General features: G+C 41.1%; 2 protein-coding genes across 3 annotated transcripts in view; both read right to left on the bottom strand.

The window, feature by feature from the left end:
• Window positions 1–25595, bottom strand: part of LOC310835743 (uncharacterized protein) — a gene marked incomplete at its 3' end in the record, with an annotated part of 137127 nt that overhangs the window by 92942 nt on the left and 18590 nt on the right. The gene's annotated exons all lie outside the window — the stretch shown is intronic.
• On the bottom strand, window positions 4504–24047 carry LOC310837877 (uncharacterized protein). Of its 2 annotated transcripts, none has more exons than XM_083725086.1 (2): window positions 23826–24047; window positions 4504–6506 (listed from the first exon to the last, which is right to left on the bottom strand). In XM_083725086.1, exon 2 carries the CDS (start codon window positions 6415–6417, stop codon window positions 5437–5439), a length of 981 nt encoding a protein of 326 aa, XP_083581212.1. In that variant the 5' UTR covers window positions 6418–6506; window positions 23826–24047; the 3' UTR covers window positions 4504–5436. The 2 variants fall into 2 exon arrangements, with proteins under 2 accessions (XP_083581212.1, XP_083581211.1); XM_083725085.1 differs by lacking the exon at window positions 23826–24047 and adding an exon at window positions 21365–21553.

Raw genomic sequence — 25595 nt, 5'->3', positions numbered from 1 at the left:
TACGAATATCCTGCAACCAACCACCTTCCTGAGCCCTCTGGTCTCTCCCACTGCCAATAAAAATAAAATACTTGTTTACCTGACGTTGACACAAAAGCTCACATACTATAGAAATGAATGAAATGTTTATTTCTTTCCCGCTTTCCTTCCTTCTCTCTTCCCACTTTTCTCCCCCCCCCCCAACTCCATATTGCCTAGAACAGTACTGTCTCACTCTGAATAGGACTGACTTGTTTGAAGGATTCTGTGACTTGAAAACAGAGACTCTGGGTGTACCAAATAATTTAATAAAAACATTTTAAAAAAACAAGTCTCTCTGGAGCAGTTACAGAAATCTCAGTATGGTGCCTATCTGTTATTCTGAAATGTGGGCTGCAGTACAAAATAACAATTTTTGTGCAGCCCCGGCCCATTCATATTTATTTAGGAATCCCATTTGGTATTTTAAGGAGCGTGATCAAGGGTTTCATGACCCACTTCTTAAAATGTATGAAGTAGATTACAGCAAAAAAAGCCTAATGACTCTTCTGGGTAACTGAATGAATTATTTTAATAACAATTTAAATGGAGAGCATATTTTCCATTGTCATATTTAAACAAACATGGTTCCACTCCAACCTCACTTAGTCCCCATTTTCCCCTATATAAAAAGTTCTTTATACAGAAATCTCCTGAACAGAAGTCTCTCTATTTACATGTATAGGGAGGGATCACTCTCTGCCTGGCTTCTGGCACCCTGTGTCTTTTGCAGTGTCCTGTATTCTCCTCACAGACACACAGAAACAGTGAACAGTGACAAGCAGCAGCAGCAACAGCAGCAGCCAGCCAGACTCACTACAGCTCCCAGAATGCTTTGGGGGAATCCATGACTGACTGAAGTGGTACTAGAGTGATTTAAATGTGGTGTGGATGTGGAGAAGGCAAGCAATCAGGAGGTGACAGTGAACAAATGGAGCCCACAATGGCAGCCTCCAGTGCCGTTTTGTGTTCCTCACAGGGCAACACAGCACTCGTCCCCACTGCCTGCCTTCAGAAATCTGGGATCGTTGCCATGGACAGCTTGTGACACAGCACTGTAGGGCAAGGCTGTTTCAAGGGAAGGTGGGAAAATGCATTTCTGCCACGGTCAAGGTTAGCTAATTGAATAGCTTTCATTTTGCTTTTCACTCACTTCTGTGAGGCTCATGCCGTGTGTCATTACCATAGGAAACAATTTCGGGAGCCCAGTTAGGCAAACGAAACTCATCCTAGCTTGCCCCTTTTGCATCCCAATGCAGAGCACTGTATTCAGATTATTATTTTGTTGCCACCCTTCACTATAAGGCCCCACCCTCGGCAGTTAAAAGCAGTATCAGAACGCTATTAAAATCAGTTAAAATTATTTACATTCTTTATACACAAAGAATGCAAGCAGGATGAAAAAAGTATCCTGGCAACACACTTCCCCCTGCCCAAAATCCAACATGAGATGGAGTCCTGCAGGCCTATATAGCAGGGCTCAGCAAAAAGCAACCATGGGCCTTGATTTATTTAAGAAACATTCTACTTTTCTGCTGCCATATCCTTCCTTTCTTCCACCATGAAACTCAAGGTGGTATACGTGTGGCCTCCTCCCAAGACCCAGGACTGCTTAGCCTAGGCAACAATATATCCTACAAGCCGACGTCATTCAATCTTGGGTCCCTAGATGTTGTTGGACTACAACTCCCATCATCCCCGGCGCTCTTAGTCAACAAGGACCCAACTCTGATGAATTCGGTCTTAGGCCGGAGCCTGCAGGTAAGTGTGGGAACCTCTGGCCCTCCAGATGTTGCTGAATTACAACCCCCATCAGGCTCAGCAATCGTCATCTATGGCTGTGGATGATGGGAGGTGAATGCTGCCATTGAGAAGAAGTTGAAGGCAAGGTACTCTCTCTGTCTCCAGTGCACCAGAGCAGCCTGTCCAGTAAAGACATGGATGAAAATGCTGAGGCACTGAGTGCTTCTGATCCAAAACATTTCCCTTTTCCAGCACACTCCACTGCTATCCATCCCTCTCCAGTTTTCCATTCCTGCTGTCCACCAGCGCCCCACCCCCACAGCCAGTTTTCTCTATCCACGGACCATGTGCAGTTCTCATTGCGTGGCTTTGGCTATCTTTCCCCCCCACCTAAAAATTTATTGGACATACGTAACCAATGGAGCTGCCTCAAGGTTACTGGTACCTCCCTCTCTTCCTTGGAAGAAGGGTTCCATTTTGGCCACATAAAGGCTGGCAGCTAGGAAATTGAATTGGCTATTTACGGGATTGTATACAGGATTGTATACGGGTGAGATTTTCCACCCTTGAGCTTTTGAACTACACCTCTCATTAACCTTGACCATGTGTGCTGAGGCTTATGGGAGTTGTTGCCCAACATCTGAGCAACCCCATGTTGGATATCCCTGCTCTATACTTCTTTTATTTAATTTCTATACCACTTTATAATTTTAAGAAAAACCTTTAAGCATACTAAATCAATAAAACATACCGTAGTTTTCGCTCCATAACAAACATTTTTTCCCTCCTAGAAAGTAAGGGGAAATGTCTGTGCGTGTTACGGAGCAAATGCTTCCCTCCTCCGTGGCTCGCTTTGAAACAGCAAAGCGGGAGAAGAGCCGCTGAGAGGGGAGGAGAGAGGGACAGAGAGCCTGTTTCTTTAAAGGAGCAAAGCGGGAGAGGTGAGGAGCCGCTTACACGAGTGTCCGGTTGGCTCCTTTAAAGCAAGCAGGCTCTCTGTCCCTCTCTCCTCAACACTCAGCTCGCTAAATAGCAGGAAAGATTTTCAGCTCGCTAAGCCGGGGGGGTGAGCCGGGGAGGAGGAAGAAAAGCAGAGCCTGCTTGCTTTAAAGGAGCAAAGAGGGAGAGGAGAGGAGCCTTCTCCCCTCAAACCCCTCTTCTGCATGATTAGCAGCATCCTTCTCCACACACTCCACGCGTGCTCCTTGTCCCGTGAGTGCTTTCCTTCCCTCCCCACTTAAAACGTGGTTACAAAGCACAGCTCCACATGGATCCTCAGGGTTTTTGCATTGGGCTACCCCAAACTCACCATCAGATCACGTCTGTGGCCACAGAATGAACCACAAAAATCATACATCCACTGTTTCGTTTAGAATATTTTTTCCTTGTTTTCCTCCTCTAAAATCTATGTCCGTGTTATGTTGGGTGGGTGTTATAGAGCGAAAAAACGGTAAATAAAACAATGTGAAAAATGTGAAATATAGAGTATACGGTCAAAGCAACGTAACAGAAAACTAAACTATTATCTTAAAGATTTCAAAACAACACATTACAAAAGTCAACTACAGAATACATATTTCACATAGTAGGGCTGGGTGAGTCTGGGCCCCGCCCCCTAGGCCAGGTGGGAAAGGCCTTGCAGGGAGTGGTATATAGATGGCATCTTACCCCCAAAAGGCTTGCTAAAATGTAGAAAGGGAAAACATCAACCTGTGGGAGATGTAAAAAAGAGGAGGGGTCATACTATCATATGTGGTGGACCTGTGTAGCCAATGGCAAATACTGGAATGATATTTATAACGAGTTTAAGAAACTATTTAAAATTACTTTAAAAAAAAAAAAGATTTTCCTACTTGGTATATTACCATCAGAAATTTAAAAAGTTATAAGATCATTGTTTATTTATGGTATAACAGCAGCTAGAACCCTTTTAGCAAGGTGCTGGAAAAATGAAACGCTAACAGAGATTACAGATTGGCAGATACTCATGTTATGATATCTACAATTAGCAAAACTGATGACATCAGTTAGAAAAATATTGAAACAAAAAAAACTAGAGAATGGATGATATTTCAGAATTATGTAAAACTTTATTGTACAAATAACTCCATATGAGCAGAAATTGAGTGATATTTGTAAAGAAAAAGATCAAAGGAATGTATACTAAGCAGAAAGAAATGGTATTATATAGTGTAAGCCTGTGTAAAAAAGAATGTTATATGAAACAGTATAATGAGAAGGATGGGAATGATTGTGTCAAAGAGTACTTTTACTATGTAAATAACTTTGTCTTTTTTTCTTACTATTATTTCTTGGTTTCTTATAAATTTTCTATTTTCTATCATTTTGTTTTTTCTACCTGTTAAGAGATTGTACATAATGTTTGTATGTTGTTGTTTAGTCGTTTAGTTGTGTCTGACTCTTCGTGACCCCATGGACCAGAGCACGCCAGGCACTCCTGTATTCCACTGCCTCCTGCAGTTTGGTCAAACTCATGCTGGTAGCTTTGAGAACACTGTCCAACCATCTCGTCCTATCGTCCCCTTCTCCTTGTGCCCTCCATCTTTCCCAACATCAGGGTCTTTTCCAGGGAGTCTTCTCTTCTCATGAGGTGGCCAAAGTATTGGAGCCTCAGCTTCACGATCTGTCCTTCCAATGAGCACTCAGGGCTAATTTCCTTAAGAATGGATGCGTTTGTATAGACATGCAAATTTTTTAATCAATAAAGAATATTAATTTTAAAAAAGGTTGCAATCAACTTAACATATGCGATACACCTGCTACGCTCTAACGCCATCTGAATCATCTTGCACTCCAAAACAAAGGGATACACTCCTGCTAAATGCACACTCGCTGATTACAGGCGCATACTTGGGAGAAACAGGAACTAGCCTTGCAAGGAAAAAGAAGCATCCCATCTACTTGTTTTCCCTTCTCCCCTCACCCCCACCCAAGGGCCAGGCCCATGCTTGCTCCCCTAAACCAAAACCTAACCAGGGACCCAGCTGAGGAGAGCTGCACTGAGGCGCATTCGTGGGAGCCTCCCCCTGAATCTCCCCAGGAGCAGGAGGACTGTATAGATTTGGACCAGTGGTTTCCACAGGAACAGTTCAGAAGGCTGAAGCTGGGAAATACTGGATGGGGAACAGCTTGCAGAAGAAATGGTTGATCTTTGCCTTAATTTGTAACTCAATGCCTTGAAAAATCCACTAGCATTTCTTTTTAAATGCTGATAATGCTTTTATTTATTTCCCTGAAGCCGACAGATGCTGATCCACAAGACAAGGGCAGCCCATCATTTTGGCAGTGAAGGGCAGAGGTCAAAACTCAACAGATTCATCACACACCTTGAGCATTCCAGATTCACACTCTCCCCGTTTATCTAGCAACAACTTGCAACTTCTTTTCTACATTTAGTCTATCTGACCTTCATTACTTTAATACATATATATGTGTATACAAGTTTAAATACAAACACCAAAACATCACTCGGATTCCATGCATTTAAAATTGATTTCCACCTTTATGAGATTCTTGATGTGAGGTAAAGAGTGAAACTTGAGTGGAACATTGCATACATTGATATGGCTTTTCACCTGGGTGAATTCGCTCGTGAATATTAAGGTCTCCACACAGTCTGAAGCTCTTTCCACACTCAATACATTTAAATGGTTTCTACCCTGTATGAGTTTGTTGATGTATTCTAAGGTTTCCACTACGACTCAAGTTCTTTCCACATTCAATGCATTTAAATGGTTTCTCCCCCGTGTGAGTTCGTTGATGTATTCTAAGGTTTCCACTTTGACTGAAGCTCTTTCCACATTCAAAGCATTTAAATGGTTTCTCCCCCGTGTGAGTTCGTTGATGTATTCTAAGGTCTTCACCACGACTGCAGCTCTTTCCACATTCAATGCATTTAAATGGTTTCTCCCCCGTGTGAGTTCGTTGATGTCTTCTAAGGTTTCCACTTTGACTGAAGCTCTTTCCACATTCAATGCATTTAAATGGTTCCTCCCCCATGTGAGTTCGTTGATGTCTTCTAAGGGCTCCACAACGACTGAAGCTCATTCCACATAAAATGCATTTAAATGGTTCCTCCCCCATGTGAGTTTGTTGATGTCTCCTAAGTGCTCCATTCTGACTGAAGCACTTTCCACATTCAATACATTTAAATGGTTTCTCCCCAGTGTGAGTTCGTTGATGTGTTCTAAGGTCTGCACTACGACTGAAGCTCTTTCCACATTCAATACATGTAAATGGTTTCTTCCCAGTGTGAGTTCGTTGATGCATCGTAAGTGCTCCACTGTGACTGAACCCCTCTCCGCATTCCATACATTTAAATGGTTTCTCCTCCATGTGAATTTGTTGATGTCTCCTAAGTGCTCCATTCTGACTGAAGCTCTTTCCACATTCAATACATTTAAATGGCTTCTCCCCAGTGTGAGTTCGTTGGTGTATTCTAAGTGTTCCGTTCAGACTGAAGCTCTTTCCACATTCAATACATTTAAACGGTTTCTCCCCAGTGTGAGTTCGCTGATGTGTTCTGAGGGCTCCACTGTGACTGAAGCTCCATCCACACTCCATACATTCAAATGGTTTCTCCCCTGTGTGAGTTTGTTGGTGTATCCTCATTTTTCCACAGTGACTAAAGCACATTCCACATTCCCTGCATTTAAACTGTTTCTTTGTTCTTCCCAGTGAATTCACAGATGGCTCCGTAGAATCCTGACCATCGTCTTCCTGACCTGACCTGTTTGGGAGTTGGGGGGAGGGAGAGAATCCTGTTAGACTTTTAAGAAAGAGAAGAAAGAACTGGACATACATCAATTCCCATGTGCACCTTCTCTTATTTTCACTCCCTCTCCATTCTCAACTGTCCTCTCCATGTTCCAAATGCAGATGAGATAATGGCAAGAGAAACCCATGATCACTCCATTCACACTTAAGAGAGCAGCATCATTTTATAGTAGAGATCTACAGTGGAACTGGTTTTTAAGACACATCTGCCTTTTTCCTTTTAAAGTGAGGAACAGATCTCAGGCTCCAATAGCAGTCTCCCCTATGAGTAAGAAGTAAAACTGAAATGTTCTGATGCCACATGTAAGTGTAAAAATATTGCAACATATTAGAACCGTATGTCAGGAGTACTCTGATGGTGTTTCCTGCTTGGCAGGGGGTTGGACTCGATGGCCCTTGTGGTCTCTTCCAACTCTATGATTCTAGAACCTAAACAGAGCCTGCTGGATTGGGAAAAGGCCCACCTAGTCTAGCATCCTGTTCTCACAGTGGCCAAGCAGATGCCTGGGGGAAACCAGCAAGCAAGATTTCAGCCCAAGAGTCCTGTGCTTTCCAGAAACTAGTATTAAGAAGCATTATTGAGTAGGACCGCAAGGGCACAGCACAGACACCAGCCTAATCCTTTCCCCCCAAGATATCCAAGTTGCTGGCCGTCACTGTTTCCAGTAGGATAGAAGTCCATAGATTAACTATGCTTCTGTTTATTCATCTTTTGCAGTCCTTAAAGGCTCATAAATATATTATGGTCTAAGCTTTTGTGGGCTGCAGTCTGACAAAGTGAGCTCTTGACTAGGAAAGCTGGTGCCACTATAAACCTGTGAGCCTTTTTGTTGGTTTTGTGTACATATTTTGAAATTTGTATCAAGGTTGTACCAAGGTCTCGGAGTTCTTAAAGAAAACCAGAGATCTGTTCAAGAAAATTGGAAATATTAAAGGAAGATTTTATGCAAAGATTACCATAGTAAAGAACTTAAGTGGTAAGGACCTAACAGAAGCAGAAGACATCAAGAAGAGGTCGCAAGAATACACAGAGGAATTATGCCAGGAAGATATGGATGTCCCATACACCCCAGATAGTGTGACTGATGACCTTGAGCCAGATATCCTGGAGAGTGAAGTCAAATGGGCCTTAGAAAGCACTGCTAATAACAAGGCCAGTGGAAGTGATGACATTCCAGCGTAACTATTTAAAACCTTAAAAGATGATACTGTTAAGGTGCTATACTCAATATGCCAGCAAGGACCTCTTCTGAAGGCGGGCGGGGGGCAAAAGTCTTTGCTCCCCCCCGCCTGCCTTCAAAAGCCATCCGGGATAGCGGGAAGCGCTTCCCTGCTATCCCGGACTGCTTTTAAAATGCTGGCGGTGGGGAGCAAAGCCTTTCGGCCCCCGCCGGCCTTCCTGGACCTCTTCTGAAGGCCGGAGGGGGGGGAAAGGCTTTGCTCCCCACCGCTAGCATTTAAAAGAGGTCCCCGGAGATTTCCCTATGGGCCTTCTTCTTGCGAAGCAAGCCCATAGGGAAATTCGTTTTGCCAAGCTCCTCCAAAACGGAAAACCCTTTCGTCTAGCGGGTTTTTCGTCTGGCGAGGCGTTCCTCTTGCGGGGCACCACTGTACTTCTGCTTCATTGACTACACAAAAGCCTTTGACTGTGTGGACCACAGCAAACTATGGCAAGTTCTTAAAGAAATGGGAGTGCCTGACCACCTCATCTGTCTCCTGAGAAATCTCTATGTGGGACAAGAAGCAACAGTTAGAACTGGATATGGAACAACTGATTGGCTCAAAATTGGGAAAGGAGTACAACAAGGCTGTATATTGTCTCCCTGCTTGTTTAACTTATATGCAGAGGACGAGATGGTTGGATGGTGCTCTCAGAGCTAGGAACATGAGTTTGACCAAACTGCAGGAAGCAGTGGAATATAGGAGTGCCTGGCGCGCTCTGGTCCATGGGGTCACAAAGAGTCAGACACGACTAAACGATTTAACAACAATAACTCAGAAAGGGAAGTTGGGGGAAGTCATGGGGGGGTGTTCATTGGAATGTAAAATGTACCGTATTCTTCTGTGTATAAGACGTCCCATGGAGGGACTCCAAATTAAGAAAACACCCCTCAGCACTACCCGTGTATAAGACAAGCCCCAATTTTAAACCTATATTTTTGGGGGGAGGGGAACACCTATACAGTCTTATACACAGAAAAATTTGAATTTCTGATTATGCTAGAATTGGTTATAAAATCTGAATACAATTTAAAAAAAAAAAAGTTCCAAAGTTTTTGCCAAAGACTAGATGGGAAACTCATTCAAGGGCCACAAGTGCAGAACTTGGCAGTTACAATGGAATAATTTCTGCATTGCATTGGCTGTATATTGATACCACAGAGAAGGGTGAAACAAGTAATCAAGCCACAAACATTTCGAATAAAATGGAGTAACTTGGTTCCAGAGAACTTTTTGATCATTTCAAAGAACAGGCAAAGGACAAATTGCCTGAGGTTGATTACAAGAAAAGCAGAAGAAGATCTAGAACAGCCTTTCTCAACCTGTGGGTCCCCAGATGTTGTTGAACTACAACTGCCATCACCCCTACCTAGCAAGGCCAGAGCTCAGGGATGATGGGAGTTGTAGTCCAACAACATCTGGGGACCCACAGGTTGAGAACTGCTGATCTATAAGGAGGCATATAGGTGAGGATGAAGATGAAGCATTAGAGAACCTTGAGCCAGGAAACAAGTTCAGAATCAAAGCATTTATACCTGCGATGGATGGATTAGAATCAAATCTGGCACAAAGGGCATCAGTATACAATGATGCTGCAAAAAAGACTGGTGACTGGGAGCAGCCGCCAAGATCACAGAACACTGGTCTTGAAAGACCTGTGTTGGCTCCCAGTATGTTTCTGAGCACAATTCAAAATGTTGGCGCTGACCTTAAAAGCCCTAAATGGCCTTGACCCAGTATACCTGAAGGAGCATCTCCAATCCCATCATTCAGCCCAGACACTGAGGACCAGCGCCAAAGGCCTTCTGGCGAGAAGCGAGGTTACAGGGAACCAGGCAGAGGGCCTTCTCGGTGGTGGCGCCTGCCCTTGTGGAACACCCTCCCATCAGATGTCAAGGAAATAAACAACTATCTGAAGATTTGAAGACCAGGCAGTGGTGGGAAGATAAAGATTAAGATAAAGAAGTGAAAGGGAAGAGGAAGAGATATACAAAGGGAGAGAAAGGAGGAAAAGACTGAAATAGGGAAGAAAGCAGCTGGCGAAAATGGCGCTGGGGGGGGGGAGAGAGTGAGTCATCGCCCTCAGAAGGGAAAAAAGCCGGAAGAAGAATAGTGGCGGAAACAGTCACTGCAACAAAGAGAGGCTAGAGAAACAAAACAAGAAGGACCACCTCACAAGTAAATTGGAAAATCGCGTCACCTAGTGGTGGAAAATAAAATTACTCCCATAATTTAAAAAATGCTGCTAAGACACAGGCTTGAAGTACAACCATAAAGAAAACTAGCTATACACGAAAGGACATTTGAAATACCAAGTTCAGCTTCTAGAAAATAAGTTCTTAAGACGGATGTTAAGTACTGCGAAGGAATTTTTCTCTGATAATTGCCAAAGTAATTAAAGTAAAAGAAAATATTTAACTATTTTTTTATTAAAACTTGGACCTTTTTTTTACTTTAAAAAAATAAATAAATATTTGAGATGAACTGATAACAACATAGGGTAAAACCACCGGAATCTTAACTGATTTTCAATCCCAACAGATAAAAGGACCAAATTATAGACTATAAACAGAGCATTTTCAAAGTTTAGGAATATATATATTCTTGGTTTGAAATAAAGATATCTAGATCAGAACCAAAAGGAAGAAGACAAATATGGGTTCTAAAAAATACCAAACTACACTGACATCTGGGTCAGGTCTACAAGTGAGAAGACAATCAACAGCTGAAACAGACCCCAATGCTGACATAAAAGACCTTATAACGGGGATGGAAAAGAGCCTGAATGATAAGCTGGACATACTAGCTGGCAACATCCAACAAAACTCAAAGCTAATAATAGACGTAACAACACAAATAAGTGACCTCTTGAAGCCTTAATTACTTGGGATCCATTTGCCCGCTTACCCAGAACGCAGAGGTGACAAAGAAGCACCAGGGATTCAGTTCCTTCGGAGAAAAAGTTTATTGTGATCTGCGCAGAGACCACCAGCGGAATTATTTCCAAAGGCTGAGGGAGCCTAATACACGTAAGCAAGCAGTTTTTATACCCTAGCAGCACCTCCCAACCACCCCACCACCAGTAACTTATCATATCATATTCCCCCCTTTGCCTTATGGCCTCATTGGGTGTTGCCAGAGCATTTTGGCAGTGCACTCCTTTCGCTTATCAGTCAAGCCTGCATATCTTATTTGCTCCAGATGCATTTCTCCTCCTGCTCTCCGGGCGTTGCCTTCCAACTGTCAATGCACCCCCCTGCCCACTCCCTTCACTCTCACTTAAAAATAAAGAACTGGATAAATCTGTACAAGAACTTAAGAGTAAATCTACCAAACAAGAGGAAATGACAAAGAAATTGCAAATGGAAAATAAGGACATTAAAAAATCACAAGATTCAACGAAGGAAGAAATAAACGACCTAAAGAGAGCCCATGAAGAGCTGCCAGATGATATATCATTGATGGAGGTGCGTCAGAAGGAGATGGTCCTCCGCTTCCGAGGCGTCCCACAAACTCATGATGAACAAATTCAAGAGAAACTATCACAGGAGATTGCAAACTGGTTGGGAGTAGAGGTAGAAGAGATGCTATTGGATATTGATAAAATTTTCAGGATCAAATCAGAAAGATCGGACACTTATAAAGGGCCAGGAGATTGCTTAATTTTTTTTCAACTCAAGGCTTTTAAAGGACAAAATATTACATCAAAAAGGACAAGTGAAGTTAATAATAGAAGATAGGCCTATCAAAATATTGATAAGGAAATCCCAAAAAGAATTCTGAAAAGGCAGAACTATAAGACAGTAACAGAAGCACTCAAGAAGAATTCAATTAGATTCCGGTGGGAATTTCCTGAGGGCATCACCTTCACATATAAGGACAGAAGAAAAACTTTTAGATCAGTAGACGAGCTGGGAAAATTCTGGAGGAAGTACAAAAAAGAATTAACTGGAGATCCAACATTGGAGCGAGAGGAAACAACGCAGACACAACAAGAAGCATAGAGAGACAGGCGCGTATTAAGGGGAGGGAGATTGGAAGAAACAGATTATCAAAATCCTAAAATTTGTGAGTTTTCTTTTTCTTTTCTTTTTTTATTTACTCAATGAAACCATTGTAGATAATAAAGATCAATGAATCTAAAAATTATATCTTGGAATGTTAACGGTTTAAATGATAAGAGGAAGAGAAATAAAATAGAACATGTATTGAGGAAAGAACAATGGGATATTATATGCTTGCAGGAGACCCATGTGACTAGAAATCACAGAAGGGTTTTAGAAAACAAGAGATTGGGTCAAGAATTTATATCCTCAGATGTAAAAAAGAAAAGGGGAATTGTGATCTATGTGAACCCTAAACTAGACGCAAAAAAATCTTTAAAGGATGATGAGGGTAGATTACTAGGGGTAAAAATAACAAAAGGTAAAGAACATTTAATTATAGTAGGAGTTTATGCACTGAATGATAACAAAACAGAATTTTTCAGGAAAGTAGAAGCTAATTTACTGGAATTTATAGAAGAGGAAATCATTTTGATGGGAGATCTAAATGGTGTCACATCAATAGAATTAGATAGGACACAGAGAGAGAGAAAATAAAAAAAAAGGCAGACTCCCAGACACCTTCTTTCAGATGGTAGAAAACTTAAATTTGATTGATACATGGAGATATAAAAACCCAGGAGAAAGGCAGTATACACATTTCTCGGAAGTTAAAAAATCAGCCAGCAGAACTGACAGCATATGGGTATCAAATAACTTAACAACTAAAATTTAAAAAGCAGAAATACAGACCAAAATTATTACAGATCACAACCCAGTCACATTAGAATTAAAGGAATACAAGAAAACTAATAAAAGATGGAGACTTAATGAAAGTCTTGACTTAAATGACAAAAAGATTGTGAAAAAAGCGAAAGAACTACTGAAAGAATTTTTTGAATTAAATAAAGAACAGGATACAGACTTCAGGACAATATGGGATGCAAGTAAAGCTTTCATAATAGGCTTTTACTTACAACAAAGTGCAATAAGGAAAAGAATCAGAGCAAAAACTAGAACAAATAAGGAAAGAAATAGGAATAAATGAAAAATTATTATCAAAACAACCAAAAAATGAATTAATAAACCAAAAACTAAAAATATTACAAACCCAGGCTTCAGCAATATTAAATAGTGAAATGGAGGACAATATTAAATGGATGAAACAAAGGTCGTTCGAATTTGCAAATAAACCCGGAAAGATGCTAGCCTGGCAACCGAAAAAGAGACAAATGGAAAAACTGATTGATAAAATAGTGGAAGAGGGGAGAACTTTAGATAATCCTGAGGAAATTAAAAAGTGTTTTACAAAATATTGTAATAAGCTATATAAAGCAGGAAATGAGACAGAGGTTGAAATAAAAGAGTATTTATGTGGAAAGGATATACCTAAAATTAAGAAAGAAAAGATTCAAGAGCTAAACTCCCCAATAACCACGACAGAGCTTCATCAAGCGATAATTAAGATGAAACTGGGAAAATCCCCAGGCCCAGATGGTCTTACCGCAATACATTACAAAAAATTAGAGGAACCACTATTATCACCTATGAAGACATTCTTGAATAGAATACTAGAAGACGGGAAGATTCCCAACACCTGGAAACAGGAGCACATAGTAGTAATCCCAAAACAAGGACGAAATAAAGAGTTTATAACCAATTATAGACTAATATCATTACTAAATAATGATTACAAGATCTAGGCACAAATATTGGCAACAAGATTAAAGACAGTTTTGCAGGATTGTATAAATAAAGAGCAGGCAGGGTTCTTGCCGGGCAGGAAAATGAGTGACAATATAAGAACAGTGATTGATATGATTATGAAACCAAGTAAGAAGGTAGCCTTTGTTTTTGTGGACGCGGAAAAGGCGTTTGACTAAGTATCATGGAAATTTCAAAAAATATTATTAGACCAGATGGACATGGGAGACCAAATTACAAGAGGGCTAAAAGCAATTTATGAACAAGAAGCAAATATAATAATAAATAATGACACGACTGATTATTTTAAAATACAGAAGGGCACCAGACAAGGGTGCCCACTTTCACCTTTATTATTCATTTTGGTTTTGGAAATATTAAATCAAGAAATCAGATTGGATCAAGAAATAAATGGAATTTCCCTAGGAGAGAAAATATACAAAATAAGGGCATTTGCAGATGATTTAGTCTTAATGGTGGAAAATCCAAAGGAAAGCATAGCAAAGGCTCTAGAAAAAATGGGAAACTTTGGAAGGGTATCAGGTTTTGCCTTGAATAAAGAAAAAACGAAACTAATGGTAAAAAACATGGGAGATCAAGAGAAAAAGGAACTGGTAGAAAAATTTGGATTACAAATTGTAAGAAAAGTGAAATATTTAGGAATACAAATAACAATGAAAAATATAAATTTGTTTGAAGATAATTATAAATTTTTTTGGGAAGAAACAAAAAGAGAAATGGAAACTTAGACAAGATTGAAATTAATACTCTGGGGTAGAATTTCGGCTATTAAAATGAATATCTTACCAAAATTTCTGTTCCTTTTCCAAATGATTCCCATAATAGGTAAAGATGATTGTTTTAAAAAATGAAAAACGGACCTAGCAAAGTTTATATGGCAAGGCAAAAAGCCATGGATCAAACATAAATTATTAACTGACATAAAAGAGCGGGGAGGTTTTGGACTCCCAGACCTGAGACTATATTACGATGCGGCATGCTTTACTTGGATCAAGGATTGGATCAAATTGGATAACAGTGACATTTTGGATTTGGAGGGATGGAACAACAGATATGGTTGGCATGCCTATCTAATTTATAACAAAGTGGCAGTCCATAAAGAATTTCTAAGCCACGTAATTAGAAATGCATTATACAAGGTCTGGGTGAGACACAGAAGGTTGTTAGAACCGAAAACCCCATTGTGGGTCTCACCGCTAGAAGTAATATCGGTTAAAAAGAAAAATACTATAGGAAGAATGGCAACATACCAGCAGCTCCTAAAGGAAGAACAGGGCCAATTAAAACTAAGACCATACGATGAGGTGACCCAATACTGTACCACATGGTTACAATATCACCAAATTGCACAAATATTCAATCAGGATAAAGTAATAGGATTTGAAAAAGAAGAATCAAAATTACAAAAAGTATTATTACAAAACTCAAAAAAAATATATATCCAAAATGTATAATTTATTATTAGAATGGGAATTAAAGGATGAAGAAGTAGACTTCTGGGTTGGCGCCTCCGGCAATGGCGGAGCTCCTCCGATCGGGAGGAACTTGCTCCATGGAAAGTAGGGTCTGAACCGCCACGGCGAAGGCGGAGACCCAGGGAAATCAAAGGCGGAAGAACGGAAGAAGCCTGTGAACTTGGGATTCGGCTGGCACCTTTTGCGCCTCCCCTACTCACGGGTAACCTGTTTTGGGGATCCGGAGTGACGTGGGGTGAGCGGCACGGTGCTTTGAATCGACCGCTTCTTTCACGGAGCGAAGCTGCATTGCTGTTGTCGTAGAGCACTGACTTTTTCCCGTGGATAATTGGACTTTAAACAACAACCCGTGAGTAGAACGGAAAATTGGATTTCTAAATACATTAATTTGGCATCGAACGGGGAAGGTTCAAAACAGGAAGTCCGCCTTCCCTTTTTGTAAATAGACTGAAGCAAATTGGTTGCTAGCTAAGGTCTTGGAAAGCCTCATGTAAAGGATTAAACTTCCATTGATTGAAAGTATTAAACCCCCCTTGGAAGCAGGGGAAGAGGGGGAAATTTTGGACCTAGTGAGCCTGCAGGAGAGAGTGAAAAATCAAATCACCACTGCTCTGAACCTGGAAACGGGCTGCAAAAAAAAGAGAGAGAGAGAGTACAAAAAAGGGAGGTGTGAGGAGGTCAAGGAAACAAGCAAATGAAAGATAAGTTATGGGAAGATTTGATTTGTTCTTTTTTTTTCTCTAATTGTATTTTTTTGCTTTTTCTTTTTATTTATTATGATGTATTGTCTTGTTTTTTTGTTGAATTTTTTTCTTTTCTTTTTCTTTTTCTGATTGTTTTTACTTATTGTGATGTATTGTTTTGCTTTTTGCTTAATTTGGTGTTTTCTTCTTTTTCCTTTTGTAACCTTTAAAACTTAAATATTATTTAAAAAAAAGAAGTAAAAGAAGTTATGATTAAATGGGCATGTGATATAGGATATGTAATTCGGCTGGACCAATGGAAGAAATTATGAAAATATGATATTAAATTCACGGCATGTTATACAATAAGAGAAAATTTTATGAAAATGGTGTACCAATGGTACTTAACTCCAGTAAAATTGGCTAAAATTTACAAATTAAAATCGAATACCTGTTGGAGATGTAAAAAAGAAATAGGAACAATGTTTCACATGTGGTGGGAATGCCGACCTATTAAACAATTCTGGAATGAAATCTATGAAGAACTCAAAAAGATGGAGACTTCCGGGTTAGCGCCATTGGCAATGGCAGAATTCCTCTGACTCAGAGGAACCCGCTCCGCAAAAATCGGGTCTTGCCGCCGCAGCGAAGGCGGAGACACTTTAAAAACCCCAGGTGGAGGAAGCCTGGGAACGTGGGATTCAGCTGGCACTCTACTCACAGGGAAACCCCTTTTTGGGGGTTCCGAAGTGACATGGGGTGAGTGGCGCGGTGTTTTGAATCGACTGCTATTTTCGTGGAGTGAAGCCGCACAGCCGTTGCCGGAGAGCGCTGACTTTTTCCTGTAGACATTTGGATTTCAAACAACAACCCATGAGTAAATGGAAATTGGACTCTTAAAATATTTTTTAATTTGGCATCGATCGGGGAAGGTCCAAACAGGAAGTCCGCCTTCCCTTTCTGTAAATATACTAAAGCAAAGAACCTGTCAACTAAGGTTGTGGAGAGTTTTTGGTAAAGGACTTTAATTCTACTGATTGAGACTATCAGAAATTTTTTTTGGAAGCAGGGGAGCCTGCAGGAGAAGAACAAAATTTGAGATTTGATGTACCACCCCCCTGGACCCGGGAGTGGTCTGTGAGAGCCCGTTGATGAGGAATAGAACAATTTGACAGCTGTCAAGCTAGCTGTCAAGATACAAAAAGAGGACTTTGTTTCTACTGTCTATATTTGCTACAAGCTTATGTTTAAAACGAAGGAAGGACTGTTACAACTTAACGTATGGGACCTTTGGGTCTGTGCTGAAAGGAGTGAAAAGAAACTCAAATTCCCCTAGAGGGAGCTTTGGGATATTGTATTAAGGACCAGCTGAGAAACTGTTTTTCGACCTTGGGTTGTTTAAGAATGGCGGTCAGGAAGGAAATTCAGTTTGAATTGAATAGGACATTTGGCTGGAAGGAATGTGGATGCTGTTGGGTTGGAGCTTCCCCGAGATTTGGCTTTTAATACTAAAGACTACCAAAAAGACTGGCAGAGGAGACATGAAAGAGATTTAAGAGCCTCGGATTTAAGATCTCCGGGTTGATGAGTTTTTGAGATTGATGGACTTATGCTGGGGACTGAAACCGGGAAGGGGTTTGGGTGGAATGGAAATTGGGGACTCAATATACATATAATATAATTTGGTTTTGGTTTTTTTAATGAGAATTGGGAAATTTGTGGAATGGAATCTTTTTTGACCTTAGGGAAACGTATTAAGAATAAGTATAGATATATAGCCTTGGATGAGAGTTAAGATTGGATAAAGTAAAAGCGGTTTTTAAAAATATGGTAAATTTAAGGATTCTGTTAGGAAAGAGAGAATGTGCAAGGATTTGCTGAATTAACAATTTGAATTAGAATACAAAAACGGGGGGGTGAGGAGGTCAAGGAAATAAGTTAAAGAAAGAAAAATATGTAAAGGTTGGATTTGTTTTTTCTTTTATCTTTTTTAAAATGATTGTATTTTTTCTCTTGTCTTTTTTATTTTTCTTGTTTCTTTTTTTACTTTTTTGTAACCTTTAAAATTTTGAATAAATATTATTTTTTTAAAAAAAAAAAACCTCAAAAAGATGTTTAAAATATCTTTCAGTAAAAACCGGAGGAATTCCTTTAGGTTTAATTACAAATTATATCCCCGAAAATCAAAGGTAAGTATTCCTTTATGCAACAACAGCTGCCAAGATGCTTATAGCTAAAAACTGGAAAGGCAGAAAAATTCCATCAGTGAAAGATTGGCAAACTAAATTTTGTGAATAAATAAATCTGGCAAGACTTACAGCTTACCTAAGGGGACAATCGGACCAGAAATTATTAAAAGAATGGGGTTGTGCTAAAGAGTATATGAAAAAACCTTGTTCTGGAGTAAGTATATTGGTATGTAATGAATGATGCTTTACAGGGTTAAAGAAAAAGAAAAATGGTGTTAAAAAAAAAGTACAAAGGTGGAAGTAATCTAATTAGACACAACAATACAGTAAGAGTAATTTTTTTGAGGTCTTAGAACACAGGAAGGAAGTCAATTTGTGTTTATGTACGTAATGATATGGTTTTTTTCTGTAGATGTGTGCTTTTTCGTTTTTGTTTAGTTTAGTTTTGTTTCCTTTGCTTTTTCTGCCCTTTTTCTTTTCTGGTCTTTTTTGTATGTTCCGGTTTTTTTGTTTGTATAGTATTATTTTGGATTCAATGTTTGTAATTTTTGTTATGTTATTCATTGAAAATAAAAAAATTCAAAAAAGAAAGGAAAAGGAAATGCAAGAAAGCAAAGTGGTTGTTCATTGAGGCCTTACAAACCACAGGTGACAGAAGGCAAGCAAAATGCAAGGGAGATAGTTAAAGATACAGGAAACTGAATGCAGACTTCCAATGAATAGCAAGGAGAGAAGGAGAGAAAAGAGGAACTTCTTAAATGAGCAGTGCAAAGAAATATGGGGAAACAATAGAATGGGAAAAACCAGAGATCTGTTCAAGAAAATTGGAGTTATGAAAGGAACATTTTGAGCAAATATTACCACAATAAAGGACAAAAGTGGTAAGGACCTAACAGAAGCAGAAGACATTAAGAAGAGGTGGCAAGAATACACAGAGGAATTATACCAGGAGGATATGGATGTCCCATACACCCCAGGTAGTGTGACTGATGACCTTGAGCCAGACATCCTGGAGAGTGAAGTCAAACGGGCCTTAGAAAGCCTAGTGGAAGTGATGACATTCCAGTGGAACTATTTAAAATCTTAAAAGATGATACTGTTAAGGTGCTATACTCAATATGCCAGCAAGTTTGGAAAACTCAGCAGTGGCCAGAGGATTGGAGAAGATCAGTCTACAGCGCAATCCCAAAGAAGGGCAGCGCCTAAGAATGATCCAACTACCACACAATTGCGCTCATTTCACACGCTAGCAAGGTTATGCTTAAAATTCTACAAGGCAGGCTTAAGCAGTATGCGGACTAAAAACTCCCAGAAGTACAAGCTGGATTTTGGAGGGGCAGAGGAACCACAGACCAAATTGCAAACATGCGCTGGATTAGGGAGAAAGCTAGAGAGTTCCAGAAAATCATCTACTTCTGCTTCATTGACTACGCAAAGGCCTTTGACTGCATGGACCACAGCAAACTATGGCAAGTTCTTAAAGAAATGGGAGTGCCTCATCTGTCTCCTGAGAAATCTCTATGTGGGACAAGAAGCAACAGTTAGAACTGGATATGGAACAACTGATTGGCTCAAAATTGGGAAAGGAGTACGGCAAGGCTGTATATTGTCTCCTTGCTTATTTAAGTTATATGCAGAGGACGAGATGGTTGGACAGTGCTCTCAAAGCTACTAACATTAGTTTGACCAGACTGCAGGAGGCAGTGGAAAACAGGAGTGCCTGGCGTGCTCTGGTCCATGGGGTCACAAATAGTCAGACACAACTAAGTGACTAAACAACAACAACAATGTCCAATCAGCATTCCCTAATGTAGAAGCAATTCTGAGAATGTTCCTTTGAATGATGATTGCAAATTGCCATTTGTAAAGATCCGTTTCTCAGCTGAGGAGGATAAAAAATGAATTTGGAACAACAATGTCTCAAGATAAATTATGTTACTTCAGCCGCATGTACATAGAAAGTGACAAACTAAGCAGTTTATCATTTGATGATATCCTCAGTGACTTTGCTTTGGCAAAGGCAAGAAAGTATTGTAATTTAGATCATGTTTGTGTACTGTTTGTATACACAGTACACAATGAATCATGATAAAATTATACAGCTGAATGGGTATTGGGTAGATGCATTAATACAATTAGTCCTGTAAAATAATTTTTATGTACAGGTGTGTATAGTATTGCTATTATTTAAAATTGCGACATATTACTAGAAATACTGTCTTTTACACTCACTAAGTGTAACAGGGTACAAAGGTCTGCTGTCGCAATGAAGAATGTGGACCACTATGGTAATATTGATACTTGTATAAAAAAATGCATTGTATTAACTACAATTGCATTTCATGCGGCTCAATGTGAAGAAGTGTGCATGCACACGAAAGCTCATACCTAGAACTAACTTAGTTGGTCTTTAAGGTGCTACTGGAAGGAATTTTTTGTTTTTACAATTGCATTGTACAGGTTATAACACTCAATTTCATATTAATAATGCTATTTATGATTATTAGTAGTTTGCATTATATATTTGCACCTATTATTATAGCAAGTTTCTAGGACTAGATTAGCAGTCTTTGTAAATTGTGTTTCTAAAGGAACTTCTGTTATTGCCAAATGCCAATGTGTTGGCAATATTGTTTGTTATGAATAACAAAATCATTTTAAGTTACAACTTAATAATTATTTCACTATTAATATACTTCATAATTGTATTTCAGTTCAACAATTACCTTGAGAAAATACATACTCTGTTATGTGCAAATGGTTTGAGATACCTATTAGGTCCATAAATTACCATACAGCCTATATTCAACACAAAAATCAGGGACAATTTGTTGTTGACAAAGGACAGCTGGACCTATAAAGGGCCCCATTACCTCCAGTAGTTTAGGGCCTCATCAAACCTCAATCCGGCCCCGCCCCCACTACTTTATGCAAGGAGTTCAAGAACAAAGAGCTCTTTGGAGGAGGCCTCAGCCCTTCCTTCTTCCTGCCTGGCCCCCCTGCCTTTATTTTCCTCCCTATCTTTCCCTCTTTCTCCCTCTGCCATCCAGCAATCCATGTCCCCATCTCCTCTACAAAACAGAAGACTTGGATGTTTTTGGTGTTTTTATTTTGTTGGAAACCGCCCAGAGTGGCTGGGGAAAGCCAGAGAATGAGGGGGGTATAAATATCATTTATTTATTTATTTATATTATTATTACTATGGCGAGGCTGGTCTGCAATACCCAACCCTCTCCCCTTTCCCGCCTCCTTTCCTGCAACTCCCTTTGCACCAGATTCGGGCAGGAAGAAGCTTCTCTCTTTCCACAACGGAACACTCCCTCCCCCCCCTTCAAGGCCCCATTAAGAGAAACAGCTCCCTTTCCTTTCCTTTCCTCCCTTCTCTTCTTCTCCCCGTCCCGGGGCTTCTCATCCTGGACCCCCCACCCCTTGCCAAGCCCCTTCCCTCCCCCCCCCGGCTTTGCACTCACCCGAAATCCTGGCAACAGCAGCGGCCCTGGGCAGCGGGGGGGGGAATGGGAGCCCCCGCCTGGGAGGCAGGATATTTCCGGGGGCGGGATAATTGCAGTACCCAGCCAATGGGGAAAGGAGGGAGGGAACCTGGGCTTCGAGTATAGGGAATATATGCTCACTGCCATAAAGGTTAAAGGCAGAGAGTGGAAGCTGCTGCTCGATACTGATTTGGGAAAGGGGGCGCGGCTTAATTAGAACAGCTGTCCTTGTTCTGCAAGGAATCCGCTGAGTGCAAAGCGCCTCGGGGTGCAGCAAGCTTTGGGGGGGGTGCAATGCAATACCCATAATTGGAGTTGAGGGTGGAGGGAGAGCAGGCAGGGAAGCAGTGGTTCAAGTGTGGGGGTATTGCAGCTAATTCATATTGGTTGCAAATAAGAGACAGGGGCCTCTTCCTGAAGGTTCTCTCTCTCTCTCAACACACACAAACTCTCTCTCTCTCTCTCTCTCTCTCTCTCTCTCTCTCTCTCTCACACACACACACACACACACACACACAAACACACGTTCGTCTGCATGCACACACAGATCACATGAAGAGCCCTGTAGTTTGATCAAGCCCATCTAGTCCCGCACCCTGTTAGAATCATAGAAACGTAAAAGTGGAAGGGGCTGCCTTCAGATGTCTTATAAAAGTCAGATAGATGCTTATTTCCTGGACATCTGACAGGAGAGCATTCCAGAGTGGGTGCCACTACCAAGAAGGCCCGCTGCCTGGTTCCTTGTCATAGAGCATCTGTCCTAAATTTGTCGGCTTCTGTCAAAGAAGCAGAATCAGGAAGTGTTTAATGTCTGATGTCTTATTATGTTTTTATATTTTGCTGGAAGTCATCCAAATTGCCTGGAGAATAACAACAACAACAACAATAATAGTAATTATACCACTTGTTCAATCTGAAAATTTATTTGTACCAGTGCATTTGGAAGCATCAGAATAACTTGAGGTAATATATTCATACAAAAGCTTTGCTCCCAATTCATTGCAATCCTATCGGCTGAATTTGATCCGAATCCTGGGATAACTCAGTTGGTAGAGCATGAGACTCTTGGGGTTGTGGGTTCGAGCCCCACCTTATCAAAAAGATTCCTGCATTGCAGGGGGTTCGGCTACAAGACCTCCTGGGTCCCTTCCAACTCTATCATTCTGTGGTCTATGAACCTCACTTATTCACAATGAGGGCACCACCACAAATTTTTATTAAGCAATTTCTTGCATAATAGGAGTTTGCCTTTGTAAAATTGGAGAACGAAAGGAGACGGAATCTCAGGGAGGGCTTTTTTTGTGGGGGACATTTTCTGGTCAGTGGGCAGGAGGAGCTTGGGTCTGTGGGATATGAAATTCGTAGCAGTCAGGTACAACATTCCTTTTTTTTTAAGAATATTTTTTTATTAACCGACCAATCACATCAAATCAAACCAAATTACATAAATTCCAAATTACACAGCCGAATTTTAAATTTTTGTTGGGGGTACCCATATTTCAAGTTCCAAAGGGATCCAATCAACTTCTTGCTTCTTACTGCTGTTTTAATGTCCACAAATCTAACCTTATGATGTTCACAGTACTATCCAGTCCTTTCTTATTATTTTTCCACATCTCTTGTTGTTATTTTCATATATTTTTCCTTTCTCTTTGTGACCTCTGATACTCTCCGCAAGCTGGTTAGAACAGTTTGTAATCCTGCGTGGATATTTTTTTTTTTTATCCAGTAGCCATATCCAGACGTTTTCCATATAACATCACTCCCATACATCAAAACAGTCTTAGCGTCATTAATCTTCACCAATCTGCCTCCTTTCTCAAAACCTCTGAGGAGATTCACCAGGAATGCAGTCTGAACACAAATCCATTCTTCCTGCCCTTCCTCCCGGCTATAAATCCTTTGGCAAGATGGCGAATTAATTGCTGCGCCATTCTCAAAAGCTCGTATTGCTTCTCGGTCTCCATAAAGCATACTTTTGGTTAAAGTTTATATCCACACAGACCTTAATCATCCTGCTTGGGTCAGTTCAACCCATGGTTCTAATGAGGAGGGTTTCTTGTAAATCACATAGAAGGAAAGTAAAAAAGGTCCCCCCCCATTCAGCCCCGTTGTCAACATACCCCGCCTTTGGTGTATCTTCATCGTAAAATATTCCTGTTTCTCCAGCCCATCGTCTTCTTTCGCAGAGGTCACTTAAATTAGCAGACTTCACTCCCCTTCTTCACTTGAAATATGTGCATTTGCTTCTTTTGTAATTAATTATTCCGAATTGCTGCAACTAGTGCGCAATCAGAGACAGCGTCCAGGAGAGCCGAGGTCCACACCGGGGCATTCTGTCTAGGGCCCTCACCCCCTTCTTTCAAATTAGGGGGTGATTTATGGGCACAGCAGGCAAGGGCAGTGTTCCCCATTTCCTTGTGTTTCTAAATGCACTCACCCGAAATCCCGGCAGCAGGAGCGACCCTGGGCAGCGGGGGCGGGAATGGGAGCCCCGCCTGGGAGGCAGGATATTTCCGGGGGCGGGATAATTGCAGTACCCAGCCAATGAGGAGAGGAGGGAGGGAACCTGGGCTTCCAGTTGAAGGAACGTATGCTCGTTGCCTTAAAGATTAAAGGCAGAGAGTGGAAGCTGCTAGAGGGGAGGGTGCTGCTGCTCATACTGACTTGGGGAAGGGGGCGTGGCTTAAGCAGCACAGCTGACCCCACGTCTCGGGGTGCAGCAAGCTTTGCGGGGTGGGGGTTGTGCAGTGCAATGCAATACCTATGGAACTGGGGTTGGGGGTGGAGAGAGAGCAGGCAGGGAAGCGGTGGGTCAAGTGTGGGGGTATTGCAGGTGATTCATCCTCGTTGCAAAGAGGAGACAGGGGCCTCTCCCTGAAGGTTCTCTCTCTCTCTCTCTCTCTCTCTCTCTCTCACACACACACACACACACACACACACAAACAAACAGAAAAACGTTCCTCTGCATGCACACTCAGATCCCACGAAGAGCCCTGTAGTTTGATCAAGCCCATCTAGTCCCGCACCCTGTTAGAATCATAGAATCGTAGAGATGGAAGGGGACCCTGAGAGTCATCTAGTCCAACCCCCTGCAATGCAGGAATCTCAGCACTGTCTCCTCATGGTGGCCAAGCCTGCAAGGAGGATGGGAGCCCAAGAGCATTTCTCCCCTCCAGCTTCAGGGAACTGCTATTCAATTAAGCATAATAATATTAATATTACAACCACATTATTTATACCCGCTCGTCTGGCTGGGTTTCCCCAGCCACTAGGGCAGCTCCCAACAGAATATTTTTTAAAAACCAATGAAACATCAAACATTAAAAGCTTCTCCATACAGGGCTGCCTTCAGATGTCTTATAAAAGTCAGTAGATGCTTATTTCCTTGATATCTGACGGAAGAGCGTTCTAGAGCGGGTGCCACTACCAAGAAGGCCCACTGCCTGGTTCCCTGTCATTGAGTTGATATAGAGCATCTGTCCTAAATTTGTCAGCTTCTCTCAAAGAAGCAGAATCAAGAAGTTTTTTATGTTTGATGTCTTATTATGTTTTTATATTTTGCTGGAAGCCGCCCAAATTGGCTGGGGAATAATAATAATAATTATAATAATAATGCCACTTGTTCAGTCTTAAAATTTATATGTACCAGTGCATTTGGAAACATAAGAATAACTTGAGGTAATATATGTGGATAGATTCAGAACTTACAGGGTTAAGAAGTTCTGAGTGACGTCTCACATTCCTGAGGCGTGGCTAAATTTACGCAGACGGGAGTGTTTCTCTGTGTGTCTGCGCTCTATCTCCGGGTGTTCTCTAACGATGTTTATCTGCATGATTAAAGACCAAGATATATACACACTAACGTCCGAGTGTGTTTGATTCTGTACACACACGCACTCCAACAGTTTCTACACTGCCAGAGCTCTGCTACGTAGCTGCCGGAGGACGGAGAGAGAGCACAGAAGGAATTGTGCTGGACCCGATCCAATAAGCTACGCTAAAAGCCCAAGAATATATTCATACAAAAGCTTTGCTTCCGATTCATTGCAATCCTACCGGCTGAATTTGATCCAAGTCCTGGGATAAATCAGTTGGTAGAGCATGAGACTCTTGGGGTTGTGGGTTCGAGCCCCACCTTTTCAAAAAGATTCCTGCATTGCAGGGGGTTCGGCTAGAAGATCCTCTTGGTCCCCTCCAACTGTTTCAT

Source organism: Podarcis gaigeae (genome assembly GCF_964106915.1).
Source record: "Podarcis gaigeae genome assembly, chromosome: 2".
Classification (NCBI taxonomy): Eukaryota; Metazoa; Chordata; class Lepidosauria; order Squamata; family Lacertidae; genus Podarcis; species Podarcis gaigeae.
Note: the sequence above shows the minus strand (reverse complement) of the source record. Positions and strands in the feature narration are given on the sequence as shown.